The sequence below is a fragment of the Tripterygium wilfordii genome, chromosome 23 (genome assembly GCF_013401445.1).
Source record: "Tripterygium wilfordii isolate XIE 37 chromosome 23, ASM1340144v1, whole genome shotgun sequence".
In the NCBI taxonomy this organism is placed as follows: Eukaryota; Viridiplantae; Streptophyta; class Magnoliopsida; order Celastrales; family Celastraceae; genus Tripterygium; species Tripterygium wilfordii.
This window is the reverse complement of record NC_052254.1, coordinates 3639924-3664371: the sequence shown is the minus strand read 5'-3', so window position 1 is coordinate 3664371 and position 24448 is coordinate 3639924. Positions and strand designations below refer to the sequence as shown.

General features: G+C 38.3%; 5 protein-coding genes across 7 annotated transcripts; 1 reads left to right on the top strand and 4 right to left on the bottom strand.

The window, feature by feature from the left end:
• Positions 1-1630: 1630 nt before the first annotated feature.
• Positions 1631-8343, bottom strand: LOC119992924 (chaperone protein dnaJ 49-like). 2 transcript variants are annotated; one of them, XM_038839765.1, is made up of 3 exons: positions 8282-8343; positions 2764-2890; positions 1631-2683 (listed from the first exon to the last, which is right to left on the bottom strand). In XM_038839765.1, exon 3 carries the CDS (start codon positions 2679-2681, stop codon positions 1884-1886), a length of 798 nt encoding a protein of 265 aa, XP_038695693.1. In that variant the 5' UTR covers positions 2682-2683; positions 2764-2890; positions 8282-8343; the 3' UTR covers positions 1631-1883. The 2 variants fall into 2 exon arrangements, with proteins under 2 accessions (XP_038695693.1, XP_038695692.1); XM_038839764.1 differs by having other exon boundaries at positions 2768-2890.
• Positions 8344-9491: 1148 nt separating this feature from the next.
• LOC119993835 (ribosome biogenesis regulatory protein homolog) lies at positions 9492-13954 on the top strand. The gene is made up of 8 exons (XM_038841117.1): positions 9492-9681; positions 10959-11109; positions 12140-12191; positions 12437-12565; positions 12768-12885; positions 13024-13207; positions 13321-13434; positions 13546-13954. The coding sequence occupies exons 1-8, from the start codon at positions 9590-9592 to the stop codon at positions 13726-13728; spliced, it is 1023 nt and encodes a 340-aa protein (XP_038697045.1). The 5' UTR covers positions 9492-9589; the 3' UTR covers positions 13729-13954.
• Positions 13955-14140: 186 nt separating this feature from the next.
• On the bottom strand, positions 14141-16279 carry LOC119993836 (uncharacterized protein At2g34160-like). Its single transcript, XM_038841118.1, has 5 exons — positions 16062-16279; positions 15869-15917; positions 15033-15095; positions 14867-14931; positions 14141-14536 (listed from the first exon to the last, which is right to left on the bottom strand). The coding sequence occupies exons 1-5, from the start codon at positions 16179-16181 to the stop codon at positions 14441-14443; spliced, it is 393 nt and encodes a 130-aa protein (XP_038697046.1). The 5' UTR covers positions 16182-16279; the 3' UTR covers positions 14141-14440.
• Positions 16280-17228: 949 nt separating this feature from the next.
• LOC119993537 (54S ribosomal protein L51, mitochondrial-like) lies at positions 17229-19083 on the bottom strand. Of its 2 annotated transcripts, none has more exons than XM_038840707.1 (4): positions 18999-19083; positions 18666-18745; positions 17894-18000; positions 17229-17769 (listed from the first exon to the last, which is right to left on the bottom strand). In XM_038840707.1, exons 2-4 carry the CDS (start codon positions 18743-18745, stop codon positions 17597-17599), a joined length of 360 nt encoding a protein of 119 aa, XP_038696635.1. In that variant the 5' UTR covers positions 18999-19083; the 3' UTR covers positions 17229-17596. The 2 variants fall into 2 exon arrangements, with proteins under 2 accessions (XP_038696635.1, XP_038696634.1); XM_038840706.1 differs by having other exon boundaries at positions 17408-17769; positions 18666-18750; positions 18999-19016.
• Positions 19084-20008: 925 nt separating this feature from the next.
• Positions 20009-24043, bottom strand: LOC119992984 (DEAD-box ATP-dependent RNA helicase 52-like). Its single transcript, XM_038839845.1, has 6 exons — positions 23085-24043; positions 22909-22992; positions 22468-22710; positions 21252-21419; positions 21029-21139; positions 20009-20897 (listed from the first exon to the last, which is right to left on the bottom strand). Exons 1-6 carry the CDS (start codon positions 23727-23729, stop codon positions 20307-20309), a joined length of 1842 nt encoding a protein of 613 aa, XP_038695773.1. The 5' UTR covers positions 23730-24043; the 3' UTR covers positions 20009-20306.
• Positions 24044-24448: the final 405 nt, after the last annotated feature.

Here is a 24448-nt window from a genome sequence, read left to right as displayed (position 1 = left end):
GGGCGAAATTCTCAGTCGCATGTATAACCTATTACACCTCTCAAGTTACCCGTAAATGACAAAAGCTTTACAGAACTTACAAACCAGCTCATAGAAACAATGTCCCTAGTGACAGATAAATGCAAATACTTCCATATTAGGCACTACTGAATCTGAAAACAATATCAGTTTAAGCATACTAGCAGAGAACGTCATGGCCGTACTAATATGAACAACAATTGCATATGCATATCCTTCATGTGCTCTCCCCAAAGATAATATGTTGTACATGCACTCTGCAAAAGTTAAAAAAACAGTCTGAATACATGCTTCTAAGCAGTCAACAAGATGAAGAGTGATTACACACAGAAAATTTCCTGTCAGATTACACAGCCAATTTACAAACCACAGTAACCTCTTTCCCCGATAGACAAACCATAATGCATTACTGGATATGCGGCATCTAGAATATAATATGAAATAAACTTATGCATTCAGAAGGGCGACAAAGAGACATAAGCCCCAACAGCACATCAACCGTATTTTGTAAATGGCGTAATGACAAAGAAAGTAGAAAATATAGTCCCTCAACGATGTGTAGTGGCCAAAAATCGTCACATGACTCAACTCAATACCGGACGGTCAACGTAATACGGGATGGTCAACGTAATACAGGATGGTCAACGCATTAGAATACGGTCAACACAATATGGGACGACCAACGCCAGATTCATACCTAACCATTCAACAGGTGTATGACGAAAGACGTGCAAGCTCATCTACATCTAGCGCCCTTGGCGGCCCATTAAGGAGCTCCCCAGGCGGCCCATTAAGGAGCGCCCTAGGCGGCCCAGTAAGGAGCGCCCTCGGCGTCCCAGGAAGGAGCGCCCTCGGCGTCCCAGGAAGGAGCGCCTCAACCGGAGACGTCCAACGTAACTAATCGTCAAGAGACGAAAACTACTTACACCTCAGGTACGCATCTTGCATCATATTCACATGTATTTGCATACGCATATACCCCGTACCATGTTGGTCATGCACCTAAACCATTATCTCCTATCGTGCCCCCGCCCCCTGAGGTAACGGTCGTATGAGATCTCTGTCGAACCTGGCCCCGACAAATCATACAGCCTAGCACGCTGTATCAGACGGCCTGCAACCACCTTCTGACACCAAGCCGCCTGACCACTGTACACTCCGGACTTCAACCAACCAAAATAGGCCGCGTGTCCTGACACTCGACACCACCTCCCCGTACCTGCCTGCGAACTGTACCCAATATGTCAGTATTGGTCGGTTGGCTACCCCACTATAAAAGGCCCCCTCCCCCTCGGGAGCGAGGGGGACGGAATCGGAGGGACGGAGACCCATAGCCCTTTCATCTTCTTCAACCTTCAGCTCATTCACAGCGACCTCGCATCTTGCATCCACCATTCTCATACCAGCATTTGCACTTTACGATTCTTATATCTTTACTTTGACCAACATAATTTCGATTGACTGACTTGAGCGTCGGAGGTTCTTTGGCAGGTACCCCACCGGTGCCCAAGTTCTTGGATCTCAATCTTGCTTTGTTTCACAGGACCCCGCTGTAGAAGGCCTCCATATAAATTACGTTGACTATTCAACGATTGTAGATTCGGGTATCTACACGATGTAACATAGATAAAAATTCCAGGGTGTTTAAAACACAAATACATAGCTCTTCCATGTTATTGCAAATATGTATCCCATTATAGGTCTAAGAACAAAATGGTATACTAGACTTATTAGGCTGACCCAATCAAGAGAAGACTATACATACATTCATAAGATGTAAAGTAACATTGACATGTACCACATCGCTAAGGGAGGTGTGGCAATGTCAGTATATAAGTGGGACAATCCTATCAGACGCTTGTTCTTTATGAATTCCCGCTGCTTCCTCTGCCTCTCATACTCACAGTCTTGTGCCTAGTTGTGCGTCTCACGAGCTCTTCAGAAGGCCATCCACGGAAGAATATCCTAAATAATTCATCAGCATCAACATTAGTGTTGTAACCCTGTCTGGCGTGCCTAGTTGTGTGTCTCATAGGCTCTTCAGAAGGACTTCCACCGAAGAATTTTCTAAATATTTCATCAATATCAGTGTTGGTACCCTGTCTGGCTTGCCTAGTTGTGCGTCTCACAGGCTCTTCAGAAGGCCTTCCAATTTCATCATATTTCCTCCTATTCTCTTCATTGCCGAGGCATTGAAACGCCTCTGACACCAACTTAAACGCCTCTTCGGCTCCTGGAGCTCTATTTTTATCGGGATGAACCTTCAGCGATAGTTTCTTGTAGGCTTTCCGTATATCCTCAACAGAGCAAGTCCTCTCCAGCTCTAAGATCTCGTAGTAATCCTTCTTCTTCTTTATCTGCCTCACAATTGTGATTTGATCCTCAGTGTACATAGCCGAGGATGAAGAAGAAGATGCTGATGAAGCTGATGCCCCATTTGGAGTTCCACGATATTGAACAGAAGGTTTGGTTGAAGTATTAGCTGTACGTCCAGCAGAACTTGACCGGTTCTCGACCTTCGATAGAATATCGTCGACGGGAAGACTGGGATCGAGCCGGCGAGCTTTGTTGAGAAACTTTACCGCTCGAGCTCGATCGCCGGAATAGATGGCGTCCTTACCGATCTTCAAGCACTTCAGAGCGTCATCTTTATTTCCATCCATGCCTGCACAATTCCCAAAATGTAAAGAAAAACAAAAACACCTAGAGCGAAAATGCAAGGAATCAATGGAATCAAATTCATACGTGCCTGAATCTCGAACTGGTTTCCAAGGTAGGACAGAGAATTGGAAAGCGGAAGAATTTGATTGCAAGTAAAATTACTATTGATTCATCGGAAGATTAGGTTTTGATTCTCTCCTCCCCTCCGCACCTAATATAAAATGATGTTATGCGTAACTTAGAATTGGTAACTTGCAGAATTAGTATCAGACAATTACAGAGGAAAGAAAGGAGGAAGAAGAAGACACTGTAGAGAGGGAATTCATTTGATTCAAAGTTCAAAAGTAAAAGTACAAATGGCTAAGATTGCCATAAATAAGTCAGTAGCCTGTTTGAGAGAAACGGCTACTGACTTGGATAAGACAATTAAAGAAATAAAAACAAAGTATAAAAGAAATACAATTGGGCTTAGAAATTAAGAAGTCCATAGAAACAAAGAAAGCCCCAAAACAATATGTAAAGAAAAGCTGGCCCATGAACAATGAGACCAAGAGAAAAACCCAAAGAAAAACACTTAGGGCAATAGAACAATCGTGCTTCAGAGAAGCTTGTGAAGCTTCTGGAGAACAACACACCAACAAGAGGCGATGGAGAAGGGCATGAATCTAACACCCCCCCACAAGCTGAGCATGGGAGGAGATCATGTTCAGCTTGGAGATTAGATGATCAATCCGTTGAGCTGAAAGAGGCTTGGTGAGAAGATCCGCTGGTTGATCATGCGTAGACAAATGGGTAAGCTTAATCAAACCTTGTTCAATCTTCTCTCTGGTGTAGTAGAGATCTAGCTCGATGTGTTTGGTCCTCTCATGGAAAACAGGATTTGTGGCAATGTGCATAGCTGCACGATTATCACAGAATAGATGCATAGGAGTTGTTGCTTTAATCCGTAGTTCTTTGAAAAGACCATGAATCCATGTTAATTCACTAGTTGTTGATGCAAGGGCTCTATACTCTGCTTCTGCAGAGGACCTTGAAACAGTCTTCTGCTTCTTGGATTTCCAGGAAATGAGGGCATCTCCTAATTTGATGAAGTATCCAGTAACAGACCTTCTAGTATCCGGGCATGTAGCCCAATCCGAATCAGAAAATCCTTTGACCTGTAGAGTGTTAGTCGAAGGATAAAAAAGACCTTGATTTAGAGTACCTTTGACATACCTTAAGACTCTGTTAGCTGCCTGCATGTGTAAATCTGTAGGCTTTTGCATAAATTGACTCAAATGGTTAACAGTAAAACTTATATCTGGTCTGGTAATGGTAAGATACATAAGTCTACCTATTACCCTTCTAAAACAGAAAGGGTCTTCCAGAGGTTTTCCTTGATAACTAGATAATCTAACATTGGTATCTATAGGGGACTTGCTGGGTTTAGCTTCTGAAAGACCTGCATCATTTAACAAATCAGTAACATATTTTCTTTGGCATATTGATAAACCTTTATCTGTGGTAGTAACTTCAATTCCCAAAAAGAATTTTAGAGGACCTAAGTCTTTTACTTTAAAATAGGAACCTATATAAGTCTTGACTTCATTAATTAAATTGATGTTGTTGCTACCTATGGCCATGTCATCCACATATAATAAGAGTACTATGTTGTTTCCATTTTTGTTATAGTAAAATAGAGAATAGTCTGCCCTACTCTGAGTAAAACCGAAATTGATTAAAGCCTGCTTACATTTTACATTCCATTGTCTAGAAGCTTGTTTTAAACCATAGATAGATTTGTTTAGTTTGCAAACTAATTTGTTATTTTTGTTCGGAAAACCTGGAGGGAGTTTCATATAAACATCCTCCTTTAAATCACCATTTAAAAAAGCATTTTGTACATCTAAGTGATGCACAATCCATTTATTCATGGCTGCCAAAGCCAAGAATATCCTAACAGTTGTTATTTTGACTACAGGAGCAAATGTCTCCTTGTAGTCAAATCCCTCATGTTGACTAAAACCTTGAGCTACAAGTCTAGCCTTGTACCTCTCAATACTCCCATCTGCATTGTACTTAATTTTACATATCCATTTACATCCAATTGCTTTCCTATCCTTAGGTAATTCAACTAATGTCCAAGTCCTATTATCTGTCAAAGCTTTCATTTCAAGATTCATAGCTTTACACCATTGTTCATCTTTTAAAGCCTCTGTATACTTACTTGGTTCTTGGTGTTTTGATATAGCAGCAAAGAAAGGCAAATAAGATGAATGCTGTGTGGCAGAAATGTCACAGACATAATCTGCAAGATGTGCAGGTTTCTTTCTAGTTCTTGTATCTACTTCTTTAGGTGTTGTATTGACATTTTCTGTAATGTTGTTTCTAGTATTCACTGAATCATTTTGAGCATGTGATGTTATCAAATCAGTATTATGTTTGAAGGGAAAAATGTGTTCTTGAAAAACAACATCTCTAGATGTAAATAACTCATGTGTTTCTAGATTAAGTAGCTTATAACCCTTAGTTCCTATTGGATATCCTAAGAATAAACAAGGGACACCTTTAGGATTGAATTTAGATCCTTGAGGTTTGTTGTTTTTAGCTAGGCAAAAACATCCAAACACTCTTAAAATGGTGTAATCTATAGGGGTCTTATATAAAATTTCATGAGGTGTTTTATTGTCTAACACTCTAGTTGGTAGTCTATTGATCAAGAAAGCTGCAGTTTGGACACAATGTGCCCAAAAATTTTCTTGCAAATTACTTTGTAATCTGAGAGTTCTAGCAACATTTAACAAATGTTGGTGCTTCCTTTCCACAACCCCATTTTGCTGGGGTGTGTAAGGACAACTTTTCTGATGAATAATGCCTTCTAAGGTAAATAATTCATACATGAGAAACTCTTTACCATTATCTGTTCTTATTGTTTTGATTCTTTTTGTAAACTGAGTTTTAACATAGTTGATGAATCCTGTAATATATTTTCTTGTCTCATCCTTAGAATGCATTAAAAAAATCCAAGTCATTCTAGAATAGTCATCCACAATTGTTAAGAAATATTTATAACCTTCAATAGAAATTACATTGCTAGGACCCCAAATGTCCATGTGGACAAGTTCAAAACATTCCTTAGAATGAGTAGTACTTAAACAAAAAGGTTTTCTTTTCATCTTGCCCAAATGACAATCTACACAATCATGTGAATCCTCTTTTATCTTTAGGGGCAGGAGCTTGGACACATTCCCAGAAGGATGTCCAAGTCTCATGTGCCATATCTTAGAGCTAATGATTGAATTCACAGAACTCCCAAAAACTAAATTCCTTCTTTGATCATGATTCAGCAGATATAATCCCTTAACAGTCATTCCCATCCCAGCATTCTTCATAGTGAGTATCTCCTGCAATTCACATCTATTTTTTCTAAAAACTATTGCATATTTATCATTGCTAGTTAATTTGCTAACAGAAATCAAATTGAAATTGAAAGTAGGAACACACAAAACATGAGTGAGAGTGATATGTTCTGTGAGTTTAGTAGTGCCTATGTGAGTTATATTATGTCTCTGTCCATTTGGCAGTGACACAAATGCATTTGTGATAGTACGATATGTATCAAGTAAATGTATATCACACACAACATGATCAGTGGCACCACTATCAATAATCCATTTAGTGGGAAATTTAGTAGAAGAGGAAGAATTGTTACCTGCCACTGCAGCTGCAGTGGCCACATATTGATGCTCTTGGGTAGAGTTGTCAGAATTGACCATTTTTGCTTGAAGAAAAGATATGAGCTGCTGGCACTGATCATTGTTCAAATCAGCAGAACTGTTCTGGCCTGAACTTTCCACTTGATTGGCGGAATAGCTCCTATTGTTATTGTTGTTATTTGATTTGAACCTCTTTGATGGATTGTTTGGATTACCATGAAGCTTGTAGCACTTCTCAATAGTATGATTGTCTTTTCTGCAGTATCTACAAAATAGTGCCTCTTTGTTTGCTTGAGCTGGTCTGAAACCATCATTATCTCTTTTGATTCTGTCTGTGTCTCTGTTTGGTTGAGAATTCTTGTAATTGTTCTTTGTGCCTTGGCTTGCTTGAGTATTGTTGAATTTGTTGAAAGCCATAGCCATGACATCAGATGGTACACCTTTCTCTGTGCTGGTGACCTTTTGTTTCAATTCTTCTTGTAATATCACATTGAATGCTGTCTTTACATCAGGAAAAGGCTTTATCAATATAATTTGACTGCTAACATGTCGATACTCCTCGTTTAATCCCAATAAAAATTGCATGAGCTTCTCTTTATCTCTCTTTGTTAGAACCTGCCTGTGAGTGTCACAATGATTGCATTTTGAAATCTGCTCATACTCTTGGAGTTCTTCCCACAAAGCCTTGAGTTTGGAATAATATTCTGTGATTGTTAGCCCCTTTTGCTTCATGTTTCCTAGTTCTCTGTAGATTTCAAAAACCCTAGTTTCATTTGCCACTGAATACCTGCCTTTAATTTCTGACCACAACTCCTCTGCTGTGTCTGAAATAGAAATGCTGGAGAGGATACTTGGAGCAACACAGTTAGTGATCCAAGCTTTGATCAAGCTGTTTCCTTGTTTCCAGACTTGGAAATTGATATCTTCAGGAGAAGGAACATGTAAGGTTCCATCAATAAACCCTATTTTGTTTCTGATTTCCAAGGAGTTTCGAAAATTTGCACTCCAAATATGATAATTGGTGCCATCAAGCTCCAAAGGAATGAGTTTGCTAATAGCAAAGTCATTAGGAAGAAAAGTATATGGATTACTAAAAGGATTTGGTGCTGGAGTTTGTGCAGGGGTGGAAATGATGGCTGGTGGTGTTGTTGCTGTTGCAAGGTTAGGAAGAATGGGAGGGATTACAGACATGGAGGGAACTGCGGGAGTTGCAGGCATGGAGGAAGGCATTGCAGGCATAGGAAGAAAAGGTGATGGATAAATAGGTGGTAGATTAGATGGTAGTGGATTAGTGTAACCCATATATGGAAAATGAGTACCTGTTAAAGATGGACCAGAAAATGGTACATTTATGTAGCCATTGGTCATGAAATTCGTAGCTTCCATTGTAGGTGGTGGTGGGATGGGTGGTGGAATTCCAGGAGGAGTCATATGCGCCGATACCATAATATAAAATGATGTTTATGCGTAACTTAGAATTGGTAACTTGCAGAATTAGTATCAGACAATTACAGAGGAAAGAAAGAAGGAAGAAGAAGACACTATAGAGAGGGAATTCATTTGATTCAAAGTTCAAAAGTAAAAGTACAAATGGCTAAGATTGCCATAAATAAGTCAGTAGCCTGTTTGAGAGAAACGGCTACTGACTTGGACAAGACAATTAAAGAAATAAAAACAAAGTATAAAAGAAATACAATTGGGCTTAGAAATTAAGAAGTCCATAGAAACAAAGAAAGCCCAAACAATATGTAAAGAAAAGCTGGCCCATGAACAATGAGACCAAGAGAAAAACCCAAAGAAAAACACTTAGGGCAATAGAACAATCGTGCTTCAGAGAAGCTTGTGAAGCTTCTGGAGAACAACACACCAACAGGAGGCGATGGAGAAGGGCATGAATCTAACAGCACCTGTGACTTGGGGAGATTGTGGACATATTTATGATATCTACAAGATTCGTCTACCCTTCCAACACAAGCTCCTTCTAATACAGCCTCCTTCTAATACAAGCTCCTTCCAACACAAGTTATATTAGGGCAAATGCAATGGGAATGAATTTGTTGGCCAACATTTTTGTTGGCCCGGTCCCACCTCTATTACACAAAAAGTCAAGTCAAACACGTATTCTAATACAGCCACATCAGCAAAACACAAATTTCTATACACTTTTTCTTCCCACACACTTTCTCTTTCCACCCAACCCAACAACATTCCATTCCTCCATATTATTCACAACAAAACTACACCAAAACATCAAATATCAATACATCCACATCAGCAAAACACTTATCCCAATACAGCCACATAAGCAAAACACATTTTACAATACAGCCACATCAGCAAAAGACAACATCTTTGTTGACCCAATACCACTTCACCATTGCATTTGCCCTTATGCAATGGTGTCATTGTGGCCATTAGAATTATTATGAAGTGTGTTTTTGTTTGTTTGGTTGGAGCCAAATCAATTAATTTTCTCCAAATGGTGGGTGTCGAGGAAAGTCCCAGAACTCATACTTTACCCGATAAAAAATAAGACCACCAAAGTCTATTATTGTGCCCATATTTTTATCCATGGCACAACAAAATTAGTGAAAACTATACCCATGCTTCATTAAAATGACACCATTGCAATTGCTCAGAATTAGGGATTGCAAAATTCTGAATCCATATTAAATCAAGTTTGGACAAAAGTTTTATGTTCGAAATCCGAATCCAAACGTAGAATTTTTGTCTAATTTAAAATTGGATTCGGGTCTAACACAAAAATCTTGTCCGTACCCTAACTTGAATTATGTTATTGTCCGATTTACATTTACTTGTCTTGATTTAAACCAATCATGATTTAATCATTAAATATGTCTGAAATTCAATTCAAATTAGAGTCCGGACATCCTAATTTTGAAATTTATAAGAGAGACCGACGTATCTGACTAGGCCTTGACTGCCTCAATATGTTTATGTTGGGTTAGTCTTAGATTCAAGTGAAAATTTTATCAGACGGCCAAGCCCAAAAGTCTTACATGGGGCTTCGATGGGCTTGGCCTGAAACATTGAACGCTGTCGTTTTATCGACCGAAACGCAACCTACAGCGTCGTTAACCTAAAAGCAAACGCATGAAGCTTCTATTGGGTTTGTAGTAGAGAGGCTGAGCTACGCGAAGAACGAGAGAGGAGGTTGGAAAAGAAGAAACCGGTGATTTGAAGTTGTTGAAGATATGGAGATGGAAAGAAAGCAGTTTGAAATAGACCTTGGACATCTTATGGCCTTCGATCCCTCTCACCACTTCCGCTCTCCTCCTTCCAACAGGTTTGGTCCCTGTTCACCTCTCCCTTTGTAGTTATGGGAACTAGTTTTTTTTTATCTCATTAAGTGCCTTCGATTTTATGGGATTTTGGGTTTGATCCTGTTTCTGTCTGCTTTTCAGAGACGATGTTAGATTTTTTTGGGTGCATTTTTATTAGGTTTTTGTTCTGTGTCAGCAACCTGGCAATTGTTTTGCTTTCGGTATTTACATATGATTCCACTTCACTGTATTTGCGACCAATTCTGGAGTGGGTTCAGTTGGTTTCGTGGGAATGCTATGGAGGTTCAACTCCTCCGTAATTGCTTTTAGCTCAATGAAACTCCGAGGTTTCTGAGTGGAAGGAAGTTTTCTTCGTTTCTAAAACTAGCTAGTTCACTGTATTGTCTTTTCAATGCATTGACGGTTTAGTGTTTGGAAAACAAATTGAAAACTATTGTATGTACACACTTTTGAAAGAGAAAAGAATGCACTTTCTACCCGTGACTTGGGATTTAGAAGTAAACTGTATAGGGTTCTTGATCTTGAGTTCTGTCTGAAGGTTATTCTCGGAAAGTTCTTATTGTGCAAAAGTTTTTGCCTTTTGAGCTTTATTTCCCATGAATTTTATTGGAATGAATGAATGATGATGTCTTATTCTTCCAAACTTTTATAGAAGGGATGTTACCTCTTTTTTCCAAGATTTGATAGAATATATATTGGCGGCTTCTATTGACTAACATATGGATTGCATGATACTGATTTTAATCGACCTAGTAGCCTATCCTTTACCTCCCTGTGGCTTTTGTTATTTATAATTTGTTTTCTACCTCACTTACAATAAAATATGAATTATTTTCTGGAGAATTCTATAAAAGGGTGGAAAAAATCTCTGCTTATGTGGCTAACGATAATGAAGAAAATTGACATGTTGTCAGTAGCCCAGCTTCTGTTTGCATATGAACTCAGGAGCTGCTGACTTTGATGCTGTTAGGCATCTAGTAGTTATAGCATGTGTCTCTATTGATTTAAGTGAATGTATGTAATCCTCTAATTAATTAAAACTTTCAATAATATAATAATGGTAGTAGTAGTACTATAGTAGTAGTAGTAGTTATAGAGTGCATCGAGTGGATGTGTGGAGCATACCTATTTTGACGCTGACAGTAGGTTTCTGTATTTTTTTCATCACTTCTGTAGAATTTTGGCAATTTAATATATATCTTTAGGATTGTATCAGATATAACTTTATGATTGTTGCAGGTATTGAATCTCTCTCTAAAATTTTCTGTCATAATTGTAGGGAGGAGTTAGTAAAGGAATGTCTACAGAGGGGCACTGAGCTAGTTCAAGCTATTGCAGATGATGTTTTCAGCTTACCCTCTACTGAAGATGTAGATGGTCCCCTTGTCAAGTTGCCACCACCGACAACAAAACTGCCTAGGGGGAAGCATGTAAGAGCTCTTCCTTTGATAATAACGGATAGCCTTTTTGTTATATTATATTTGAGTAAAATTAAATATTACTGGTACTACCTGGGCTCTCCTCAGTAGATGTTTTGGTGAAAATATCTTTCCAGCTGCTTTTATGTTTATCATGGATTAAATGAAAGTGTTTTGTCTTAAAACTGCAGCATTTGGGATTAGTTTATGCTGCATGCGTATAGATCCGTAAACCTTAATTGTTCATTTTCCCACCTCCTCCTTTTACTATGTTCCTTTCTTTTTCTTGGCGTGGTGTGTGGAGGAGAATGTACTGCTCGGTTTTATTGTTGTTTGAATATTTTAATCATGTAAGCGTTATAAGCATACCTTGTGGTAACCTATAGTGTTTTTCAAGGTTAATGCATAGAAAGGTTTTCTGATACTTTTTTGTTTAGCAAACATATTAGTTGGGATGAAAATGGATATTGGGGAAATGGTGGATTCTACGCTCTTCCAAATGGAAAATTTATTTATTTATGACCTGTACATGGCCTTTAGGCTTAGTAGGTGGCTAGGCGTTCAACCGCACTAGGTTCATATGTGTGTTCATGTTTGTTTGTTCTGTCTGAAGGTAAAATTATCTGCACCTTTATTTGGTTGGAGTCCAGTAAAAAAGTAGGATGGTTAACTAATGTGGAGACAGATGTAGGGTTGTTGATACTGAAAGTATGCGGTAGTTACATTTGTAGTTGTCATTTACAGGATGTGTTTTGATAAGGTTGAAAGTACTGACAGAAACCTAGAACTACATGAATTATTATTGTTCTTTTTTGTTTTGATGAGCTGGGATCGTTCTGTTAAAGTCTTCTCTGTTAATTTCTGTCGTGTCAGAATAAGAGGATATACCTGTTCAGAGAATGTTCCTATCTCTGTTTGCCTTTACTTTTTCTGGAACTCGACTTGGTAGGAGTTGGAGAAGTTTATTGTTGTTATTAATACTATCATCATTGTTATTCAAGGTTTGAATGGAAATTCATTTGCTCACAATTTTTATATTCAGCTTCCAAGGCCTAAACCTCCAACAAAATGGGAAGTATTTGCCAAAGCAAGAGGTAATTATTTCAACTATTGCCTTTTGTGCGTATGAATTGTCAAATATATGATCTGAAAGAATTAGTCTTTGAAAATCTAACAAAGTTCTTGTAAGATCTTGAGTTTTGTTTGACAAAGGCATCAGTTTATTTAGATGAAAATTTTGCATTTGAAATTTTCATTTAAAAAAAATAAATTGGGTTTAGTTGTGAGTTATCTCACTTTCCCAGTTTGCTAAGCTAAGTTGCGTCAATATACCTTGCAGGTATACAAAATCGTAAAAAGGACAAGGTTGTTTGGGATGAACAAACTGGCACTTGGAAACGTCGATATGGGTATGATCGTGTTAATGATGATGAAGATATACCCATCCTTGAGGCCAAGGCAACTGATGGTAAGGTTCTTTAATTATTCCTTTTCGCCTTATAGAATTTTTTTTACCAATATTACTTTAAACTCTTTTTACTTGGAACAATTATGGGCTATTTTTGGAGTTAGAAGTACACAAGATGATATACTGTTTGAACTATAGGGTCACTGCAGTGAGTTCTATGTTAAATAAAAATATTTCTGACTCATGGTTACACTCTTGGCAGAGCCAGGGCAGGATCCTTTTGCTAAAAGACAAGCAGAAAAGAATACAAGGGTTAAGAAGCAAGCGAAGAATCGGTTGCAGAACCTGAAAGAAGCTGAAAAAGTTGGTGCTTTGCCAAGGTTTGCCCTTGTATCTGCCACTGTATTGCATTTGTCGTTATGCGCAAACTAAACCACGCAAAAGGCATTTTCATATCAGTTTTTAAATATATTACACCATTAATGGGACATGAAACTGGAGTTAACTCTTTCTTGCAGCCATGTACAACTAGCTGCTACAGCATTGCCAATAACAGGAACCCAGACTGCCACAAAGAAACTAACTAAAGATGAACTTGGGAATGTCGCCGGTCTTGCTGCAACTGCCACTGCAAGTGGTGGGAAATTTGATAAGAAATTGCCTGGTGAAAAGGCTCCTAAAAAGCAAGGAAAGCATCGCAAGGTTTGTATTCTACTTTTTATTTTTTTAGCCACACAAATGTTTCTGTTTAATTATATGACCGGGATAACCATGATAAAGCTTTATGATTTTATTTTTGTTCATTTGCTTTTCAGTTCCTTCCAGTTGTGGAAGGTTCAGGGATAGGCACACAAGAAAAGGAGCAAACTGAGAAAGTACTGAGCAAGCTAATATCGAAAAATTCGCATGAGATTCTCAACCTTGATAAGGTAGATACGATCCCTGCCTACCTTTGATGGTTCTTCTTCTACTATTCGTCGGTTTTTGTTTTAGTGAAACTACACATCACTCAGCATCTGGTTCTGTTGTTTTGGAAACAGGCCGTTAGCATGTACAATGTGAAGAAAGAGAAGAAGCGGAGGAACGATAAGGAAAAGTCTTCTTCAACTTCAACCAAGTTGAAACCCAAAGCCAAACCCATGAAAGGAAAGAACAATTCTTTTAAGAAGCCTTCGAAGGGAGGTTCAAAGGGCGGCTCGTTCAAGAAAGGGAAGGCAAAATAATACTGTAGACAGTGTTAGTTATGCTAAAATCATATTATTTTTGGTTAGGTTACTGCGTTTATTTTGATGGTGAAAGGAATCTTGTTGCATTGTTCAATTTATGCAGTCAGTCCATAATCTGCACCTTTGATCGACTGTTGTTCTCTGTCTCTCTCCCTTCTCCAGACAAAGCTTTTGTTCTACTGGTTTGAATCAGAATGGTATTCATGAGCATTGATTAAAAAAATATGCGCTGTCTTGGCTCGTTTAAGAACAGAGTTTCGACCAAACATGGCGAGCTGGCCCTTAGCTTTCTGTTTAAGCTCTGGCTACTATATTATACTTCGTTTACCATTAGACCACTTAATTCCAAGGTTATTGAATCAGACAGTCCAGCTGTCATTGTTGGTGCCAAATCGCAGACCACACAAAGCAGCAGCAAACTTGCTTCCAATATTACATTAATAGGAAATACAAGACTCAAATCAACAGCAATAATACTCCACCTAATAATTCATAACGTTAAACAACAATGCGAAGATTAGAACCCCAAGAATCTGGTAACAAAATCAGACTCTGAGGCAAGTAGACATGACGACGAAGCTCCTATAATAAAATTCACTAGTTAACCCAATAAAGAACAAAATAACTTGAATTAACTAATAGAAGTCCATTCAACAGTGCGAGCTCGAACAAACAAAAACCGTTTGCAAGAAATCCCCACGCATTGCTTTTAGCTCTGCTCTTCAGCAACACCGAATTCCCTCTCCTCTGCAGCAGCGGCCATCAAATCATCAAAGTTTTCAGTCTTCCCCAACACTATCTCAATCTGAGAAAAAAAAAATACCAACATTATGCAGCCGGTTTCACTTGTAATACTACTTATCATTATGACAACACTGTTATGGATGCGGATATGAGGGAACACTTCATCCAATGACACAATGACCAGAATAATAAAGGTCATAAGTTGGAAATTTTCTATACTACCTATCAAGTACTTTTGTTAAAGTCGGGTGTGGGGAAAAAAAAAAGGCCAACATATGATGATGTCCAATTCAGTTATTTTGCTGCAAACATGAATGTATGAGGGATGTCATGCTGCCCAATCCCACTCTATAACTAACAGGGTGAAAAAGTACATGTTTGATTAGCTTACCTTGGCTTTTTGAACAGGCCGCATTCTTGAATCATCCTTTATATCAACAGTAGAGGTCGTGATCTCTGCAGAGAATACACATTAATTTCCGCAAAAATATGATATAGTTGTACTTTATTTCCTTTTTCCATATGAATAAATAATAATAGAAGCTATATGATCTTACTCTTCTCAATAGCCAATCCATTGTTTTTCAGAATTTCAGCAACAGTGACGACTGTGGCAATAGCTGCATATAGAGTAGAACAACAATATTAATTACAAGGCTTGTCATTGAAAGGTGTAAGATTGATCAGAATCACAAGAGCACATAATAAAATATGGGCTACATCCTCCACTGATTCATGCATCATCCACAAGGAAAGAACTTTGGCAACTTAACTAAGCTCAAAAGTGCAGTCCCATCAATTTGTACTCACAAATGCTAATATATGATTAGACATAAATGAAACTGCACATCCCAAAAGAGTAAATGACTGTAGATCAAAACCAGAAGAACAAACATGTAGACTAGACAACCTTTGTTGACCAAACAGCAATTCACTTGGCCTCAAGAGTAAATCAAAAAAATAACCACAAGCCCTTGTGAAACCAATAACTTATCATCAGTAAATACATTCAGGTACTTCCAGCTCCATGGAAGCCAAGAAATTGCAATTCACAACAAAATCTCAAAGCATAGTATCCTCTACAAAGAAATCCACTTATAGGATGTTCATTTGCTAAAATAAAGGCAGGAAAGAAAAATTAAAAGTGCCAAAATGAAAAACTTGAGGAACCGCACATACAAAGGAAAAGCGGGCTTTTTTCAGATATCAATACGTTTTTCCTACACAAGCATATTAAAGTTCAAACTTCAAACCCGCCCGCAAATTCAATATGCACCTAAAAAAAAAATTCTGAAAAAAGAAACAATATTCAATAAAGTCGGAAGCATACGAGAGGCAGAGAGCTTATAACAAAGAAAGAAATACACAAAAAAATTGAGAAGTAAAACAGTACCCATTCCAAGGGCAGAAAGCTCAACCTCGTTGTATTGCTGCATATACCTCTGCATCACCAGAACGAATAGGAATTAGATTCATAGATGCAGAACGGTTAGAAATAAAATATAATATCACATCCCAGAAACACTAATTCCATAAATTTCCGAATTGGGTCAAGTTTGCCCGACCAAACAGAGAGAGATTCATACCTTAGCGAGATTAACATAGAAGAACAGGGGCTTCTTGGTGTTCGAGACCTGAATCCGATTCCTCTTGCTAGGGTCTACGCCTATGTTGATGTTGTTCACTCCCTCTGTAATTTCTTCCATTGAACGTGAAAGATAAAACCCTAAATCCCTCTGCCCTCCTTTCTCTCTCTCACTGTCTGTCTATCGTGTGGGCGGAGTTTAGTTTAGCCCTCAATTTTTATAATTGGAAAGGAAAACTAGACCTTAATCCGAGTTCACTTTAGTTTAGGCTTATCTTTTTCAATTGAAAATAAAAATTAAAAAAAATTAAAAAAAATTAAAAATATATATATATATATATATATGTGTGTGTGTGTGTGGATTTTTCGATAATTCCATTATCCATACCAATAAGTGAATAGAAATAAAAATTAAATTCAACATAATCAAAAACATTAAATATTTTGTGTTTATATTCAATGGTCTAAAAAAATATTTAATATTTAACAGTTTGAAATTATTATTTCCGATCATGATGAATTTAATTTTTATTTCCAACAAAACATGCATGGTTGAATTCATTATATACTACACATAAATGGTTTCTCTGAAAATTTTGGTGCACTGGTCAAAAAATAAACAATACCAAGTTTTAGAGCTTCTCAACCTGTCGGAGACTAGCAAAGGCCCTTTCATCAAATAAAAAATGTGATTGAAATCAGTCAATTGCATGGAACAATTTATGACAGTACAATGAGACGGGAAAAACAAACCTTGTTACACAATCCAAATGCCCGCATGATAAGATCACAATAAAAAATATTCAAGCTAACATAGTTTCATAGCCAGATCAGCTCCATTCTACCAAAATGATGTTAGATTAGAGGTTACAATCTCCAATCAGAGACCAAGAACATCCATCATAGACAAGGTTTATCAGTGAATCAGTAACCTCCCTCATTGCCTTTAGAGTTTAGACCCATTCATCAATCCCTTCCTAACTCTGCTCTAGCTCTAGGAAAGATGCTACACTCGACCACCATGATCAATCAGAGGCCAAGAGTTTCTATCAGGGTTACGGTTTCTTAGAATAAATTGGAAACCAATAAAGCAAACTTAAAGAAACCACATCATAGTGCTGCAACAAGAAGAAACACAATCTCGCTTTGATATGAAAACAAAGAAAGATTTGCAATGGGAGGTATATGCTCATATCATAAGGTGTCTTGACAGAGTACATCGTCAATCGTCGTACTCTGACTTGATGTCAAGGAACACAATGTTTCCATACAAAAAAGCTGCTGATGTAGAAATAGCTTTCTTTCTCATCTTTACGATAAAGAAAGATGCTCCAGTAATAGTCCATATCAACCCAGAAAACAAGGAAAGTCGTAATAAAATTTGGAACAGGACTAGATTCTTGTACTCCGAAAGTTTTACACAAATAATCCTAAGTTTCAGGGCATTTCAAAGCCTTCTTCACACCAAAACAGTAATACCAGATCACGGCTAATTAAATGAACTGATAAACAAACCAGGGAAGCACCTCCTGCAATTCAAAATTTCACAGCAGTTGTCCATGTACCCTGAACACTAGGATGTTTGGTTACATGTCTTGTCTTCAGTTTCACCACCTTTCTCCCCAATGCATTCCTTAGCCTGGTTGCATGAAGAAGTACATCTTCTGGAGTCATATTCTTGACACATACCACCCGCTCATTTTTGTTTTCTGCACATATGCAGATTGGAACTAGTGTTAAACTGCAAAGACTAATCATAAAGCCGTGAACTACTCACAGAGGGGGAGAGAGACTGACAGAGAGAGAGAGAGAGAGAGAGAGAGAGAAATTAACTGTAATAGCCCTTCAAATGTGGATGCTGACCACGGATGAGTTCAGTTACCAGTTCCAACTGAGGATTTTGCTCTTTAAATGCAGGCATATTCGACTCCATAAAAGCCCTACCACGTACAACACAAAATGTCAAGAGCATTGCTTGCAGGTTATTCGAAGACATACTCCAAGCATACAATCATCCCCACAAATGAGACTCTTGGCAGTTTGAAATCACATAAAAATGCAATCGAAGCAACAAACATATGTTCAACAATTCCATATTAGAATCAGAATCGAAAAAGCATGCCCCATTCTATTTTCCCTAAGAGATCTTCAAAGCTTATCCTAATCATAAAAGGTCAAGTCATTCTAACAATAACATATGTGCATATGCGATATCTACATACTACTCAAATATTGTTTGTGGGTCAAGGTATAGATACATTCAAGTTATTTTACGAGGCATAATTTTGTAAAGCTAACTGGTGTATGAAGCATGTATAGAACTATCATCGTTGCCAGAAAGTTACAAAGAACTAGAGACACTCCAAACTGGAACAAAGAGTGGAAAAAAAGGGGAGCAGAAAGAAACTACAATTAGGTCTAGAACGAAATAGAATACGACATCAAAATAAAGTGCATGGTAAACCCGATCAAATTGCAATGTGCACTGCAAATACTGATTCAAAACTCCAAATTCTGCCATAAGGTTTTGGTTGAGAACTACTCTAATTTTCAGTTTCGTCAACGATTACGAATCAGAAAATGCTAATTGGCTCCAAAATTATACCTGATACCCCTACTACTCCCTCCCCAATCACAGTAGCTCACAATAAGCTTTCGCAGTTGCCATACACCTCGTTGAGCCATCTGCACTTCAAAGTTGAAGAGTAGAACATCAAATTTCGAGAGCAAGACAATCAATAATTAAACCGCATCTGGATTCAGACAGGCATGGAAATAAATGAAGAAAAAATCTTTAAAAAACCGAGGAAAATCAAACTAAATATAATACCAAACGTGAACAAAGGAAGCTAAAAGATAATAACAAAGAAAATTTGCGCCAGGAAGAAAATTTCGCAAAATCAAATGAATGAGAAAGATGAGAATAACAATAACGAACCTGCAGTCTTTCTTCTTTGATAGTAGGAGGTTTTCGCCGGCACAATGAAGGAGCCGAAGGATTTTACGATTGACGCAGGGTATCTTCGAGGAAGGAAGAAAACGATGTCGTTCTTATATGAATGAAAATGGGCTCAGCCCAATACTCTTGGACTAGAATTCATTGGGTTTGGGCTTAACAAATAACAACCCACACTTAGTCTTCATGCATACGTATATATGTATGGATGGTATGAACTGCCTCAAAGAATTCTTGAACGAACGAACAACCAGAGCTATTACTTACTACATCAAAAATTTTTGATTAATGAAAGACGTAAATTCATTGAAAAATAAAAAATACGCATGTCGGATGAAAGTTGCTATCTCCTCCAATAATGAATCATTGGTTTAATTGAATAATTCAATCAAATAGATAGACCTTTCTCTTCGTCTCAAGTGGATGGATTTTCTAAATTTGATGATCCCCTATATGGATAATACACATTCCAGTTGACCGATCCTAATCCTAATTGTTTTGTTCCGAAGCAAAGATATTTACCGGGATATTCGTCCTATTCATGACCAATAAGTATTGGATTCTCTTTTAGATAAGTCTTTTTGCTCCAACAGTACCACTGCATATGCCTCTCAGGCAAACATATTCCATTAATGTACGATTTCAGTAGAAATCGAACCCAAAAGGTCAAACCAGCAGAAGGCCACAACTAAGCACACATTGGATGTACGAGTTCAATAGGAATCAAACCCAGCTGGCCACAATCAATTAAGGTAGCAATTGATTCGTAGTTGAGCAACCCATTTACTTTGTGAAAAAGCTCCCCACTTTTGTATTGAAAGCCTCGAACAAGGAATTTCCACTTTTCTTCTTTCAATCGTCAAATATATCCACTAGAACATATACCTTATTTTCACGTCTTCACATCAATAAACACAAATCCACTCATCAAGTACTCAAACCAAGAGCTCCCCTCAACGATATATTCTCACAGGGCTATCACGATAACGGTGAGTAAATAATACTTTATATGAACCCAGAATTAATGACATATAAATATAACTTTTCTATCAGGTTCCATGTAGAGCCAATCCTCCTCAAATCCATATAACTTCAATTCAATTTTCATAATTAATTTAACTAAAAAGAGTCTCCATTCAAAGGTCATTTAACCAGGCTACAAAATGTGGGGCTTACAAACAAATCATCTCTCCCCCCATATAATCAAAACCAGCGCCTTTAGCCAACTATTTGTATCTTAAACTAATGCCTAGGAGAATAGGAACCAGAGAGTCATGAAGACGAATATGCCTACTCCAAGCCAGTACCAACCACAGATTCGTGACCAAAACCATCCCCATTTTTACCTGAAGCATAAGGATCATATTCGACGTTAGCAGCATCATAATGGTCTGTAGCGTAATTATAATTGGCAGGAGTAGCATAGCCGCCATAAGTGCTGGAGGAATCAACAGCAAAAGACTCTGGTTCAGTGTATGTGTATGAATTGTATTGATTCTCAGCTCGAAAATCATAGCCACCAAATGAGCTGCCACCATATCCCCCATGTCGCTTGGATTGACTGCTGCCTCCACCATAGTATGGACTGGCAGCATATTCAGTAAGCCAAGAAGGAACTTCTTGATTCGATTCCTTCATCAGCTCTGCCAGTGCCTTTGCTAGTGCCATATTCTTCTCAGAGAAGAATGCAGTTGCCATGCCTGATTTACCAGCACGACCAGTTCGACCAATCCTGTGGACATAGCCATCTATGTCTTGGGGTAAGTCAAAATTGATCACATGAGCAACATGAGGAATATCTAGACCTCTTGAAGCAACATCCGTAGCCACCAGAATTGGAGTCACACCACTCTTGAATGATCTCAAAGCACGTTCCCTCTCCTTAATATTCAAGTAAAATTACATAAAACATTATGAGAAGTAACAACAGGGAAACTTAAATAGGAGTAATGAAGCACAAGAGTTGAGATTGAATGAGAACAAAGAAAAAAAAAAAAAGAAGATGAGCTTACAATTTGAATCTTATCACCATGAATTGCTATTGCTGGAAGACCATTCTTCGATAGCCAATGCTCAAGAGAATCAGCTCCCTTCTTTGTCTTCACAAAAACAAGTGTTAAAGCCTGCTTCAACACCATTAACGAGATTAGATGACCATTGACCAGGTTACAAAGATTTAGGTACAAACCATCTGACAAAAACTTTAAATCGGAGAGAATCTTCAAGGTAGTATACCTTGCCACTGATCCCATTTGCCCTTTCGGTATGAAGAAGTTCTATAAGATGGGTTCTTTTGTCTAGATCCTGAACCAATTCAACCTTTTGTGCAATCAAATCAGTACTTGAACCAACCCTTCCGACAGTCAGAAATATGTAGTTTGATAGAAAATCAGATGCAAGCCTCTGCAAGGAATAAGTTTCAATTCTATAAAATCAGCCACAGCCCACAAGTGTATCAATCAGGCTTCGAACAATATCATTTCTTCCAATTCAGAAGATGAAAACTAACAGAGAAGGCAAGTATTTTATAGTTGAATTTCTTGTCCATGTGCTTGAACACTAATTAACTTCCACAATAATGATGAATAGTTTAGTAGCTCTGAACAATAGAGCCAGAGCTAATTTCTGGTCTACAAATGTCTAATCCTACTGAGAGCAGCTTTTGCTGTTACTTTCTTAAATTCAAAGATGAAATCAATAGCAGATCAAGTGTTCAAAAGTATTCAGTTACACACTAATTAAATTACAAATTAAGGAATTATGAAGTTACTTCAATAACCTAGTCCAGTGCAACACACAGATGGTCAGTCCTACGCATACTTGCTCTATTTTATTATCCCTACAAAAAACGCAGGCGTATGAAAAATGTGCGAAAATGCCAAAGGAGAGCTACTAGTCTTACAGTAACAAGCAGTGATCCATCAAGCATCTGCGCATAAGTTTACATTTGGTACTCTTTTGAGAATTTTTACTGACCCGAAAATATATTGCATTTCTCTTTTTTTCATCCATTTTACAATTCAAAACTGTGTTTAGCCAGTACAAAGTAAACTTGAGAGCTACACACTCCCAGACGCATAGTATGACACTCAGAGTAATGTGGAACCAAATAATAACTTGGATAACGTTTTTGTATTAGTTAACCACACAGCCTAAAGAGTTGATTTGGAGAATCAAATCAAAGTATATAGCCAAGGCATCATTTGAAGGCTGACTATAATGCAATCAACCTAATAAAGAATTTTAACAATTGGTAAAATGAAGTGTAAACAAAGTAACAGTTTATGCAATGTTTTCCATATTCACGAAAGAATGTTACATCATATATGCGAACTCTGCATAAAGCCTGTCACTCAACATCACGGTCACCCAAAAAAACTGTGTAAACCTCATGCAACAACAATCAAGCAGCCACAACTTTGAGAAGTTAACAGAAAGGAGAAAAAGAAACCTGAATTTCATCAGGAAATGTGGCACTGAAAAGCAATGTCTGCCTTGAACCAGGGGGAGGCATGCCCATTTGCTGGACAATTTTCCGGATCTGAGGCTCAAAACCCATATCCAACATTCTGTCGGCCTCGTCTAAAGCCAAGTATTTGACCATTTTAAGAGATATTTTTCCTCTCTCAACCATATCGATTAAGCGCCCAGGGGCAGCAACCAAGATGTCAACACCTTTCTGTAGTTTGCGACACTGCAAAAAATAAAATCCTTAGAAAGAACATCAATGTAACTGAAAACATATAGCCATATAGTGTATTGAAAACATTTACACAATAAATGATACAAAACCCTCAATAATGTTTTTCTTTCTAGATAAAAATAAACTCAAAAGAACTTCAGTAATGTCATCAAAGAAAGGAGAGCGCAACTGAGGAGAAAATCTTAGTACCTGCTGCACGATGGGTGCTCCTCCGTAAACAACAGCAATCTTAATCCCAGTTTCATAAGCAAACTTCTTAGCCTCGTCGTGTATCTACAAAAATAAAAACAGAACAAGGAGAATAAGGAGACAAACAGCCCAAAACAAACCCCACAAACCCATTTGGAAAAAAAACAAAAAAACACCTGACTGGCGAGTTCTCTGGTCGGTGACAAAATGAGAGCAGTCGGGTATGCAACCCGGTTCCAACGACCCGACGCTACACCCTGGTTCTTCAGAATCCCGCTGATGATAGGAAAGCAGAACGCGGCGGTCTTACCAGACCCGGTCTGAGCGCATGCCATCAAGTCACGCCCGGCGACCGCTATGGGTATCGCATGGCGCTGGATTGGAGTGGGCTTCACATACTTGCAAAGCTTTATATTTCGGTTCAAAGCATCTCCAAGGTCTATATCAGCAAATGTATTCACCGGTGAAGGAACGTCCGTACCACTCGCCTCCACTGGGATATCCTCATATGCATCGAAGTTGATTGCAGTGTCGGATGACCCATTTGTGATACTTTCTTCATTAACCTCCAGCTCGTAAAATTTCTCAGATAAATCGCCAAACGGGTCTACCCTGCTTTGATTCTGGTTAAAGGGTTCTCTTACGTGGTTCCACCCACGCCCACGCCCACGCCCACGACCGTAACTCGGCCCATTTCGAGCTGACTCATTCGAAAACGCAAAAGAGGCAGAGCCATTGTCGTAGGCTCTGAAATGCCGTGGGACGTATTTGGGTCGAGTGGGTCGACGGCCTGAATCGACAGTGTCAGTGACACAAGCCATGATCAGTACCTTTTTTGTAAAGAAGTGATTTTTCTACAGGTGAAAGGGACACGTACAGGCACTACACAACAAAAGTGAAGAAAAGGAAGCAATCAAGCAAGTGAAAACGAAGAGACGTTATGGGCCTCTGTGAGAAAATGAAGGGTGACTGTCTGTGTGTTTATATAGGATAACGATGCGGGTTGCCTTCATACGTGCCTGAAATCTCGAACTGGTTTCCAAGGAAGGACAGAGAATTGGAAAGCGGAAGAATTTGATTGCGAGTCAAATTACTATTGCTTCGTCGGGAGATTCAGTTTTGATTCTCTCCTCTCCTCCCCACCTGTGATTTGGGGGAAAATTGTGGACATATTTATGATATCTACAAGATTCGTCTGCCCTTCCAACACAAGCTCCTTCCAATACAAGCTCCTTCCAACACAAGTTATTATGCAATGGTGTCATTGTCATTGTGGCCATTAGACTTGTGAAGTGTGCTTTTATTTGTTTGTTTGGTTGGAGCCAAATCAAGTAACTTTCTCCAAAAGGTGGGTATCGAGGAAGTCCAAGCCCTCATACTTTACCAATAAAATAAGACCACCAAAGTGGTTGCCTTTCCCTTTAAAACGATTGCCGAGGAGGAGGAAGATTGAAGAAGGCCTTTCCGAGATGGTGGGAGAGCACCTGATATTGTAGCTTGACGAAAGTAGCCCTCTCTTTTGGCTGTTATATCGACAATG

What these genes read in the sequence shown, in the direction of transcription:
- LOC119992984 (XM_038839845.1), bottom strand. Translation starts at nt 23,729, where the DNA reads ATGGCTTGTGTCACTGACACTGTCGATTCAGGCCGTCGACCCACTCGA. An exon ending in CCAGAGAACTCGCCAGTCAG is followed by an intron (nt 22,993 to 23,084) that starts GTGTTTTTTTGT and finishes TTATTTTTGTAG; the next exon opens with ATACACGACGAGGCTAAGAA. An exon ending in CATTTCCTGATGAAATTCAG is followed by an intron (nt 21,420 to 22,467) that starts GTTTCTTTTTCT and finishes TATTCCTTGCAG; the next exon opens with AGGCTTGCATCTGATTTTCT.
- LOC119992924 (XM_038839765.1), bottom strand. Translation starts at nt 2,681, where the DNA reads ATGGATGGAAATAAAGATGACGCTCTGAAGTGCTTGAAGATCGGTAAG.
- LOC119993537 (XM_038840707.1), bottom strand. Translation starts at nt 18,745, where the DNA reads ATGGCTCAACGAGGTGTATGGCAACTGCGAAAGCTTATTGTGAGCTAC. An exon ending in GGGAGTAGTAGGGGTATCAG is followed by an intron (nt 18,001 to 18,665) that starts GTATAATTTTGG and finishes TGTACGTGGTAG; the next exon opens with GGCTTTTATGGAGTCGAATA. An exon ending in ACATTTGAAGGGCTATTACA is followed by an intron (nt 17,770 to 17,893) that starts GTTAATTTCTCT and finishes GCATATGTGCAG; the next exon opens with AAAACAAAAATGAGCGGGTG.
- LOC119993836 (XM_038841118.1), bottom strand. Translation starts at nt 16,181, where the DNA reads ATGGAAGAAATTACAGAGGGAGTGAACAACATCAACATAGGCGTAGAC. An exon ending in TCTATGTTAATCTCGCTAAG is followed by an intron (nt 15,918 to 16,061) that starts GTATGAATCTCT and finishes CTGGTGATGCAG; the next exon opens with AGGTATATGCAGCAATACAA. An exon ending in TGGATTGGCTATTGAGAAGA is followed by an intron (nt 14,932 to 15,032) that starts GTAAGATCATAT and finishes TATTCTCTGCAG; the next exon opens with AGATCACGACCTCTACTGTT.
- LOC119993835 (XM_038841117.1), top strand. Translation starts at nt 9,590, where the DNA reads ATGGAGATGGAAAGAAAGCAGTTTGAAATAGACCTTGGACATCTTATG. An exon ending in CGCTCTCCTCCTTCCAACAG is followed by an intron (nt 9,682 to 10,958) that starts GTTTGGTCCCTG and finishes TCATAATTGTAG; the next exon opens with GGAGGAGTTAGTAAAGGAAT. An exon ending in AACTGCCTAGGGGGAAGCAT is followed by an intron (nt 11,110 to 12,139) that starts GTAAGAGCTCTT and finishes TTTTATATTCAG; the next exon opens with CTTCCAAGGCCTAAACCTCC.